Raw genomic sequence first — 12,232 nt, 5'->3', positions numbered from 1 at the left:
CAGTGTCAGCCCCCCTAGACCTTATCTCTATTCTTGTATACTAAAATATATGTTTGACTATAATATATTTGGTCTTTTCCCTAGTTCCAGTCGTGGAGATCCTAAAAGCCTCATACCTTGTGATAGAAGTGCCTTTGTAGTTCACAAGAAGACCCTTTGAATCACTAATGAGGTGAGTAAGGTGGGGCTCCGAGACAGCCCAGGAGGAGGCTGGTCCTAGAAAGACTAAGTGATGAGAGGATTAAAGGATTGGACTATTCCACCCCCTCCTCCAGCCTCCTAGGAAGGTGGCAGTTAGTAGTGGACAGGGAACTGTGGAGATTAAACTCCATAAAATTCTTCAAGGATGCGTTTCATGAGCTTCCAGGCTGCTGAATACATAGATGTGCCTGGAGGTATGCTCCCGGCCCTGACCTCCATACCTTGCCCTACACATCCCCTCATCTCACCATCATCTATATCCTTTATAATGTTCTTTCCCTGGGGCCGCTGTGGCATAGCGGGTAAAGCTGCCGCCTGCATTGCCAGCATCTCATATGGGTTCCAGTTCCAGTTTTGGCTGCTTCACTTCCGATCCAGCTCTCTGCTATGGCCTGAGAAAGCAGTAGAAGATGGCCCAAGTCCTTGGGCCCCTGCACCCCCATGGGAAGACCCAGAGGTAGCTCCTGGCTACTGGCTTCGGATAGGCGCAGCTCCGGCCATTGCAGTCATCGGGGGAGTGAGCCAGCGGATAGAAGACCTCTCTCTGCCTCTCCTTCTCTCTCTGTAACTCTGACTCTCAAATAAATAAATAAATCTTTTTAAATAATGTCTTTTCCCATAAACCAGCAAATTTAAGTGCTTCCCTGAGTTCTGTGCGCCACCAAGAGAACTGTCAAAACCACGAATAGTGTTCACGGAACTTCTTACAGACAACAGGTCAGATGCACAGGTGTCAGACTGGAACTTCTCTGGCCTCTGAAGAGGGGGCATTCTGGGAGGCAGCGGGCCCTCAAACTGCAGGATCTGATGCCGGGTACAGAATGGAATGGACTCAACAGGATATCATGTGGCATTTAGAAGGCTGGAGAATTGCAGAAACTAGTCAGTTATTCTATGTCGAGTGAGGGTAGAGAAACAGGAGGCCTGCTCTTTCTTTTACGACTTTTTCCAAACTAATAAAATGGGATTAATCCCATGAAGCATGAGTGCATGACTCCTGAGTCAGAATCCATCACCTGGGGATCTGTGTTTTCACAGAACGAAACTCGGGGCCCAACACACGCAAGCTTGCGCCAATCAGATCCTCTCCACTTGGGATCCAAACCCTGCACAGACTCAGAGAAAGAGGCAACTTTGGGCTGAATCATTCAGTGCCAGCGATCTGGACAGCAGGTCCAGGAATTTCTGCAGCTGAGACTCAAGGAACAGAAAACCTGTTTTCCCATTGTTTTCAGCTTCAAGGAGATACTTGTACCCTTCTTATAAACACTATTTTCCTATTTAAATAAGACAAAGTTTAAAGCTGTTTGAAATGAAAGAACTTTGAATTGTAATATTACTGCTAAAAACGCGTCATAATATATCTATGGCCAGGTACCATTTTAAAATGTTTACATGTGATTTCTCATTTATTTCTCACAATGATTCTATAAAATAGATACTGTTTTTATAGGTAAGAAGGCAGGGATAGAAACAGCCAGAGGAAATGTGTCACCACACCTTGCCTTGGTATCGCCTCCAAAACTTCTCCTGTGGCCGGCAACCCAAAATCAGTATTGCAGCAAAACCACAGCCCAGACCTGGTACCAGCTGAAAAACCCAACATGGTTGCCGACTGCATCCTGAGATGACCTAAAGCCTATTAGAATATTATTTACCATGATTGACACTCCTACTGCCATTATGTACCTTATGACATGACATTTCCAAGATTTCCTAGGAGATTAGAAAATGAGCAGTCACCAAATTCCTGGAAATCCCTCCCCTTTCTTGTAACACTCTGTCCACAGCAGCAAACGCTGTCCTTTCAGATAATACAAAGGGATGCTCCCATTCCCTCTGAGTATACTTTAACTCTGCTGATAAATCTTATTTGTCAGCTAACTTTTATCTTTGTTTCGTCCTCAAATTCTTTTGTGACTCAGAGAATTCCTCAACTCCCCGACAATATTATTTCAAAACAGAAAAAACTGAGATTCAGGCAGATTAAGTAATGTTGCCCTACACATAGCTACTGATTTTAGCACTAGGGTTTGAAATTAAGCTGGGTGATCCTACAATTTAGTGCTAAACTATAAAGCCTCCAAATAAACTGCTTTAAGACCAATTCTTTGTTAATAATTTAAGAATGTTTCCCCACTGGAAAACATCTTTTTTTTTTTTTTCAATATGGTCACATTGGATTTGTTTTTAGCTTTCATAATTCAACCAATTATCTGCTACATTTGGATCTTTACGTTGTTTCTTAATATCACAAAAGGTTACAGTAACTGTCCTTTTAGTTTAATTTAAGGGCATATCTTGATGTATACATAGGTTAAATTTCTGGCATGGATTTGCCAGGTCAAGGACATTTACTTTTCCTGGATTATGTATTGGCAAATAAAGGCATTTATTTGCAAAGTTTGTTAAGAAATACAAAAGCAAACTCTTTCTTGTGAAACATTTTTTTGTGCCTTGGGGAATTCATGTGTTGTTACATGCTCTGAAGACAATCTGTTCAGCTAAGAAAGAAGATTTTGTTTTAAAATGTTAATTGATGTAGGATAATAGGATTTCCCAATCAATGCCTAATATAGTTCAAGCCCAGAGCTTAAGGATTTCTTGATACCAGCTTTTTATTGCATCATATTGCCTAGGGCAATTCTAAGTGGTATTCACTCCCTTCTCATAGATTAACTGTGAAGACAGGTATACAATAAACAAAGACAGTTCTGAAATTTCTGGAATCTCTCTTTAGTACTGACTGCTTCAAAAATCAGAGCCTAGATTATTCATTACAACCCAATGATGTTTTATCAATGTGTTTACTTCTTTTGGGTGATCAGTGCTCTCTAAAAGTATTTCCTGTTTTAGAAAGTTACTCCAGTGCAGTGACTTCCTGGGAAACTCGTGCTACTGTTTTGCTCTATCAGTATTGAAATACACTCCTGCTAGGTATAAAATGAAACTCCAGACTCAACCTAACAACACACTAATCTTGACGACTGATGCTGCCCATATATATATCAGCAGAAAACTCTGGAGAAAATGATGATGGCAAAAGAAGCCTCCCACTTCCAAATTGTCAGGTGGAAAGAACGCTCTACCCAGTGCCATGCCCTTGTGGTACTAGATGGTAAACTGGACTTACACACTTTCAGGGAGACTGGGTAACTGCAGGCAGAAAAGTAGAATAATACTCCAGGATCCTTTATGAACTGTCATTTTAATATCTAGAAAAAAATGAACTTCCCACCTACTATATCTACTCAAATAAAATACTATTTCCAAAAATTTTTTTTAATTTCATCTATTTATTTCAGACAGACAGAGACACACAGAGAACTTCTACCCACTGCTTCACTTTCCAAATGCCCACAAGAGCCAGGACTATGCCAGACCAGAGCCACGAACTGCTATTGTAATCCAGGTATCCCACATGAGTGGCAGGAACTCTGCTACTTGAACCATCACTGTTGCTCCCTAGGGTCTACATTAGCAGGAAGTTGGAGTCTGGATTTAAACCCAGGTACTCCAATGTGAGATGTAGGCATTTAATCACTAAACTAAATGCCCAGTCATCCTTCCCCCCAAAAAATTTTTATCCTAAAATTCACATTAGGACACAGAACAACAGATTAGCATAGTCCTGTTGAGTAACTCTGACTCACTCTAGCTTGCCATACTGACAATAATTATTTTCCAAGGACAAATACGATGAAAGGGAAAGACAAGTAAACAATTCCACAAACACAATGAAGAGTAACTCCAATGAAGAAAGACTTCTTAAATACAGGAAACTAATGAACATAAAGACAGCATGAAGCACTCCCGGAAAGTTCAGGAAATCAGAAGATAATAATAGTTATTATTTTTAAACAAAGAACAAGCTGGTTGAAGTTTCAACCCTAGGATCAAAGACCCTAAGATTTCCCCCACCCCCCACCATCAGAATGAATCAGGACACATTACTTATTCTAACTGGTTCACTTGTCACTTTTCATCTTATTTAGCACTCCCAAACCCAACCTAGCTCATGTTGAAAGGGGGAAGAGACAATAGGGCATCAGACCAAACAGTGCTGGGTTTGTCTCTCACATGAAGCCCTCCGTAGCAAAATCCTGAGATCAGAGAGGTTTTTATAGTGGCATCATAGAGAAATAAACCACGTTCAGGGTGGGTTACCCCACAGAATTCAGTAAGTTAGTACTCTAAGGCAAAAACAAACTTGTTTCTTTATGGTTTAGGTACTTACCTAGGGCATGGCTACAACTCCGACAGGATTCCGTTAGACTGACGATTATTTGCTGCAGATCGGCTCTGGGGGGAGTAGGAGAGGGGTTGGGGTTTTTCCAGCCATTACATTTACAGGACTCCTCAGCCTGCAAAAGGGATAGAAAGAGAACATGACGTTACAGGCACCCTGGAACTGCACGTTTTACATGAGGACAACACTAGTTTATGACACCTACCTATCCCACAGGAAAAACCAAAAGAGAGGAAAGGCAAAGGGGGTGTTTGATTTAAGTATTCTGGTTTCTGTTTTGTGTTCTTTTCTACTAGCTGGAATCTGCATACTGGTGGCCCAGACAGCTCCCCCTGCATTTTGCTACCACTGCCCCCCTGCAGATATCCATGAAGTGGTCAGTTCCAACACAGTCTATGCAAAAGCTTCCTGATGCCCCTCAAGGTTGAATCTTGCAGGCTCCAAGGCTCCAGCTGCAACTCTACCCCACAGACAAGAAGGGAAACCCATGGAACTGAGGAGTTAAAATGAGGTGATAAACAGAACACACTCAGCACTGTGTCTCTCCCAAGTCTTTTATGGGCCCTCAGTTTCAGAAATGAAGGAGGCCGGCGCCGCGGCTCACTAGGCTAATCCTCCGCCTAGCGGCGCCGGCACACCGGGTTCTAGTCCCAGTCGGGGCGCCGGATTCTGTCCCAGTTGCCCCTCTTCCAGGCCAGCTCTCTGCTGTGGCCAGGGAGTGCAGTGGAGGATGGCCCAAGTCCTTGGGCCCTGCACCCCATGGGAGACCAGGAGAAGTACCTGGCTCCTGTTATCGGATCAGCACAGTGCGCCGGCTGCAGCGCGCTGGCCACGGCGGCCATTGGAGGGTAAACCAACGGCAAAAGGAAGACCTTTCTCTCTGTCTCTCTCTCTCACTGTCCACTCTGCCTGTCAAAAAAAAAAAAAAAAAAAAAAAAAAAAGACCAAATGAAAAACACTTAGTGCAAAAACAAAAGAGTAAAATATCATTAATATTTTTATATTAGCTGCATATTGAAATAGTTATTTTAGACACATGGGTTAAATAAAAGAAATTCTAATTAATTTGAGTTGTTTCTTTTTATTTTTTAATATGGCTACCAGAACAGTAAAAATTACAGATGTGGCTCACATTATACTTCTACTGAACAGCACTGATCTGTAAAACAAAATGTGCACATTTCTGGCTTGTTTTTTGTGTTCAGTCTTTGACTGTCTCAGGTCTCTTCTCCCTGCTTTGTTTCCCCACAACATGTACTAGATGGCTGAAATGAGTAGAAGTCTGATTCTTAGAAAAGTTCAGAATGGCTGCCGCCTTGACCTCATACATAAAATCCCGCAACAGAGACAGTTTCTGAAGCTTGTGCATGAGTATAAGGGAGTGAGAAAAGAAAGAAAAGGAAGAGCCAACACAGAAGGAGACAAATATTGAACATAAGAGCTTAGTGGACCCTGTGAATCTGGCACGCTCAACCTGACTGCTTTTTCCATTCCGTAAGAATGGAGAAGGCAGGGCCAGAAGGGCCTTACATCAGCAACTCCAGAGCTACAACCTAGAGGGAGTGGTTCCGATGACCCTCCTTTGTCAAGGCATCAGGCAGGACCCACACTGCTCTGTTACTAGGCTGACCTCAGCAGGAAGTCACCCACCTCCTCAGAGACTGCAAACTCATCCAAGGCTACATTCTTGAGGAAGACTTTCATGAGAACCTGCACTCACAAAAGTGAATATCCCACCCCAAAATATGCCACTTTGTCCCAGGAATTCTAAAGGAGCTGATACAAGAAAAGCTCTCTACCCTCCCCTATATTTTCCTAAAAAGTAGAGTACAAATTTGTAGAGGTGTCCCCTCTTCCCTGTCTACCAGGCAGAAGTTAATCACCAGGGACAACTCGAGACCCTTACCAGAAAGACAAGGCTCCCAAGGAATCTATGTAAGGAGACTTGTTAAAACTAGCCTGTATCTACCATTTAGTCTCCCCATGTTTGCTTTCTATAGTTTGTCTCTACAGCAAAGCCCTTTTCCTATGTCTTTTCACTTCTCAAAAAAATGTACTGTCCTTTACTATACTTAACAAGTCTAAGTGCCAATCATCCTTTTGACCTACTCATCAGTAGAGCGCCTAGACTCATGCACAACACACATGTTAAATAAACTTCTTTCTGCTTTGCTCTTGCTAATTTGTCTTTTGGTAGTCCAGTTTACAGGGTCTCAGCCAGGGAATAGATGGTAGAGAGAACAGTTTTCATCCTCTACAAAAGTATCCCCAGGGTCTTCCTGGGGATGGAAAAAAAAACAAGCCCATTGTGGACCAACCTCTCCTAGTAGCACAACACATAGTTCCAGAATCTCTACAACCTCCAGCTTTTCTGGGCAGCTGGTTTGATCCAGCTGCCTTTCTGAAAAATCCCTTGGTTTGAGAAAAAAAAAAAAAAAAAAGACTGACAAAATGATCCCAACAAAGCAATAACTGTGGTGTGCTAAACTTAGAAGGAAAGAGCAGTAACAGCCAAAAATCTTTGAGTTTGGAGAATTGAATTTCAAGCAAAAGAACTACTATGCATATTGATCCATTAATCCACCAATATTAATTGAGGGCCTACTAAGTGCCAGGTCCTTTTTCTTAGTATAAGGAAATGAATATCCTGTTCTCATGGAGTCTTAGGATGGTAGGGGATAGGGTAACAGCAGACAATAAAACATGCAGTATATTAGAAAGCCATAGTGCTGGGGGTGGGCGCTGTGGTGCAGCAGGTTAAGGCAAAACTTGTGTCACCCACACCCTATACTGAAGTGCTGGCTCAAGTTCTGATTGCTCTGCTTTCCATCCAGCTCCTGCTTAAAGCACCTAGGAGATAGCAGATAGCCCAGGGGCTTGGGTCCCTGCCACCCGTGTGGTTAGATCCAGATAGAATTCCACGATCCTGGTTTCAGGCTGGCCCAGTGCCAGCTGTTGCAGGCATTCTCCCTCTCTCTCTTACTCTGCCTTTCAAATAAGTAAGTACATAAATCTTAAGGACATAAGGACTTCAGGTTCGTTACTTGGTCTATTCTCTCCTTTTCAAATAGGCTCTTCAGGGCTTAAAATGGGGGTGGAAAAAGAACAGGGTTTGCAGGCAGGATGTCTGCAAATCACTTCTATCTTTCTTTCCTTTTATTTATTTACTATTTAAAGATTTATTTCACTTACGTGAAAGGCAGAGTTACACAAAGGAAGGCAGAGAGAGAGAGAGAGAGATCTTCTACCCATTTGTTCACTCCCCAAGTGGCCACAATGACCACAGTTGGCCAGGCCAAAGCCAGGAGCCTGGAAGTCCATCCAGGTCTCCCATGTGGATGGCAGGGGCCCCAGCACTCAAGCATCTTATGCTGCTTTCCCAGGGGCATTAGCAGGGAGCTAGACTGGAAGTGAAGCAGCGGAAACCTGGACCAGCATTCATATGGGATGCTGGCATTGTAGTTGGTGGCTTAACCTGCTCTACCACAATGCTCGCTTCCATCTTTTAGTCATCAGGTTAAGCACCTCTAATTTCTTTCTTTTTTTTTTTTTTTTTTAAGATTTATTTATTTACTTGAAAGTCAGAGTTATATATAGAGCGAAGGAGAGGCAGAGAGAAAGAGAGGTCTTCCATCTGATGGTTCACTCCTTAGATGGCCACAACGGCCAGAGCTGTGCTGATCCGAAGCCAGGAGCCAGGAGCTTCTTCTGGGTCTCCCACGTGGGTGCAGGGGCCCAAGGACTTGGGCCATCTTCTACTGCTTTCCCAGGCCATAGCAGAGAGCTGGATTGGATGTGGAGCAGCCAGGACTTGAACTGGTGCCCATATGGGATGCCAGCACTGCAGGCAGCGGCGGCTTTACCCATTACGCCACAGCACCAGCCCCTCCACCTCCCTTTAGTATTAGTCACTGAGGCTTAAAAAAATTCATTTTCTTTTCTATCTCCAATTTACATGAACAAATTATCCCATTTTTCTTTTTCTTTCCACTTCCAGATTGAAATCAACTACGCATTCTATTATACAAGGAAGTTCTATTATTAATAGAGCCCAGAACTTATAAATTTGACATCTGGACATAAAGGAACAACAATACCTTACACAAGGTGCACAGAGAAAACAAAGGATTCTCCTCAAATTGCCATGAAGATGCCACACTTTCTAGTCAGGATTTCATTACCTACTAAGACCCTTGGATTTACCTTAGGGGTAGGAGTCAGATGGGCAATGACCAGAAGTTCAAAACTCCAAGGAATCATGCAATTTGGGAGTCTTTCCTCACTCTCTAAACAACCACAAGCATGATGGATTTGGCTACTGGGCACATTAGCAACCAGACCCTAAGTCTCTTTTGGCAGATCATCTGTAAACAGGGAGTAGAATTGGCCAGACCAGAACAAAACCAACCACAGGGGCCGGCACTGTGGCACAGTGGGTTAAACCACCACCTGCAGTGCCAGCATCCCAGGTTGGAGCACAGGTTGGAGAACTGGCTGCTCCACTTCCGATCCAGCTCTCTGCTGTGGCCTGGGAAAGCAGCAGAAGATGGCCCAGGTCCTTGGGCCTCTGCACCCGCATGGGAGACCCCGAAGAAGCTCCTGGTTCCTGGCTTCGGACGGCACAGCTCCAGCCAGTGCGGCCAGCTGGGGAGTGAACCAGTGGAAGAAAGATCTCTCTCTCTCTCTTTCTCTCCTTCTCTCTGACTTTCAAATAAATAAATAAATAAATCTTAAAAAAAAAAAAAAGCAGTACAAGGATACTTCAAGATGTCATGGAAAAATGGAAATAAAAGACAAGTGTGTTTTGCTGCAAAAAATAGTTTTTAAATCTATGATATTTCATAATATGCATTTCTCACAAACTCTTGAAGACCTCTTGTATGCATGAATTTCAAAAACCTCCGCACCAAAATAAAGTTATCTCTTAACTCCATTTTCCACACACTTTTTGAAGTCTCCTTGTATTTGTGCCTCCAGTTATAGTTGTTGAGAGAGGAGGATGGGAATCACATCCTTATCACATTCCACAGATGAAGAATTTAAAGATGCAAAGTTTTCTTCCTGTGGAGTTGCTTATAGAAAGCCCCTTCCTCACTGAAATTCAAGCTGGCAACTAACAAGCTTTTCATTCTTAGAAAAAACAATACAGATACTTAGAGATATAGATCTTGACTTCATTATTGCAACCGGCTTAGCTGAGAAAGAAAAGTTTATGCTCTTTCTTGTCCTAACACAACAGAGAATAATGGCCATGTTCACTGGGGGCTCATAAAGGTCTGAGTCACAAACGTCAATCAGGGAGATGTGTAATAATGAAGTCTTACATTTCCCCTACTTGGTAAGAAGCTACATTCCAAACATTAACTGCACTTACGTAAGCACTTCTGATGCAGAGCCAAATGAATTATAGCACACAACAAACATCAATGCTTAAAATGTAACTGAATAAAGGTCTTTTCTTTGAAAACTGGTTAATTTGCTTCCCCTGCTGAGTCTTGGGATTGCACTAGCTTTTTTTTTTTTTTCCTAAAGATTTATTTTTATTTATTTGAAAGACAGAGTTACAAAGAGAGCTAAAGTCAGAGAGAGAGAGAGAGAGAGAGAGAGAGGTCTTCTATCTGCTGGTTCACTTCTCAAGTGACTACAACAGTCAAAGCTGAGCTGATCCAAAGCCGGGAGCCAGTAACTTCTCCCAGGTCTCCCACGTGGGTGGAGGGGCCCAAGGACTTGGACCCACTTCTACAGCTTTCCCAGGCCATAGCAAAGAGCTGGATTGGAAGAGGAACATCTGGGACTCAAACCGGCGTCCACATGGGATGCTGGCAGTACAGTCTGGGGCTTTAACCCACTGAGCCACAGCGCCAGCCCCACACTATCTTTTACAACGTAAATTTCTATTTCTTTTGCTCAGGATAGTGCAGACTTTTTCTAAATACACAGAAAGTTTCCTGAAGATTAAAGATAACTAACGGGGGAAGGAAAAAACATGTGAAATACAGAAGTTCTACCAGTCCCACAGCTGTCCAACTATGCATGTCACACACAGAACTTGAGTCCATGAAAAGTGGCAATCCAAATCAGGATGTGTTCCACCTACCAAATACATACTGGATTTCAAAGATGTGGTACAAAAAAAGAGAAATGTGAAGATATATCACTAGATTATTTCATATTGATTACATATTACAATGATACTATCTTGGGAGCTTATATTAAATAAAGCATTAAAATTAATGGAATTGAATTTTTTTATTCTTTAATGTAGTGTAGTGGATAGAACAGGTTCCCAAAGTTCATGTCCACTTGCAACCTCAGAATGGGACCTTACTGGAAACAGGGTCTTTGTAGATGTTATTAGTGAAGGATCTGTGATTTAGAATGAGGCCTGAAACCAACAATGGGTGTTTCCCTAAGAGAAAGAAGGAAGAGATCTGGACACAAAGACACAGACAGAGGGAAGAAAGCCCAGTGATGACTGGGGGGAGGCTGCAGGGATCCGCCTGCAAGCCCAAGATCATTAAAGATTACAAGAGCCACTGCTAGAAGCAGGTAAGAAAAATTCTTCCCCGATTTTTCTGAGGCCTGTGGCCTGGAAGGCACCTTCATCTGAGACTTCTGGCCTCCAAAACAGTGAATAAAAGAACATTATTTGCTGTTTCAAGCCACCTGTTCATGGCAATTGGTTATTCAGCCTAAGGAAACTAATACATGGGCTACTGGAAAATGTTAAATTGCACACACGGCTGACATTATATTTCTATTAAATACTACTGCACTAGTTTAAAGCGAATCTAACCTCCAAGTCCCAAGTCTTCTCTTTGTACCCTAAGAGTCCAGGCATAGAACAGCCTCAATATCCCTAAGTGGTCTTAAGTTATCCCGCACTGAAATATCTGGGACTACCTTGAACCTTGCTCATTTGGTTCATGATTTCTTTGGTAGGCTATGAAAACACTTTCTATATGTGCTCATTCAGCATGAAACACTAGATGTAGATGCACAATATTTTTACTATGTGTGAGACTTACCGCCCAATTTGCTACTCAGGGCAATAAGTCCTTTAAGAAACATTCAATGTCATTATCATCAACTGCCAGCAAAGCACTTTCCAACAAGTGTTCTGAGCTGCTGCCACCATGCCCTCCACCTTGGCCTGCATCTCCCCCTTCCAAATGTCCCAGCCTGGCCACTGTTCTTTGAGATAAGAGGTCTCCCTTCAAAACACCTTCCCTATATCTCTCCTTAATTAGGCTTGACAGCTGCAGTCTAAGGGAACTCCCAAGGGGGTTGGCCTTGCAGCTTTAACAAAGTACCCGCTGAAGGACAACCTTTTACAGGATGCACTGCCAAGCCAATTACTGCGGCAGCTAGCAACCTGGGCACAGGAGGGGAGGCTGCCTGAATGACGTCATCTCCCCCAAGAGCAAGTCTCTGCAGACTCTGCAGAACCAAAAAGGAAGACAAGGCCACCACACTGCTTTCAACAGACCTGGGATAAAAATGTTTCTGTGCCAACAGAAACTAGGGTTGGAGGTCACAAGAATGCAACACACTTTGTGATGATATGCAGAAGTCAGGATGGATGACAAGAAGGAAGCTAAACTGTGTAAACCCAGCTTACAAGGGGAGAGGGGAGTCGGCAGTTTACTCAGTGTGAATACATGAGATGGGTGGGAGGATAGTTGGGGGACATTCGGCGGAACAGGAAAAAGCCAGCCTAGCGGTCTAGCAGGAATCTGTCAGGCTTAAAATACTGGAAAATCATATTACAGGAAAGTAATC

The 12,232-nt window shown here is 43.0% G+C and overlaps 1 protein-coding gene across 2 annotated transcripts in view; it reads right to left on the bottom strand.

Moving 5' to 3' along the window:
• KAT2B (lysine acetyltransferase 2B) overlaps positions 1–12,232 on the bottom strand; it is a 124,085-nt gene that overhangs the window by 90,412 nt on the left and 21,441 nt on the right. For both annotated transcript variants that reach the window (XM_051858848.2, XM_051858849.2), the window contains exon 2: positions 4,439–4,565. In XM_051858848.2, the coding sequence (XP_051714808.1) occupies positions 4,439–4,565 (127 nt within the window). The remainder of the gene's footprint in view (positions 1–4,438; positions 4,566–12,232) is intronic.

Source organism: Oryctolagus cuniculus, chromosome 4 (assembly GCF_964237555.1).
Source record: "Oryctolagus cuniculus chromosome 4, mOryCun1.1, whole genome shotgun sequence".
Classification (NCBI taxonomy): Eukaryota; Metazoa; Chordata; class Mammalia; order Lagomorpha; family Leporidae; genus Oryctolagus; species Oryctolagus cuniculus.
Note: the sequence above shows the minus strand (reverse complement) of the source record. Positions and strands in the feature narration are given on the sequence as shown.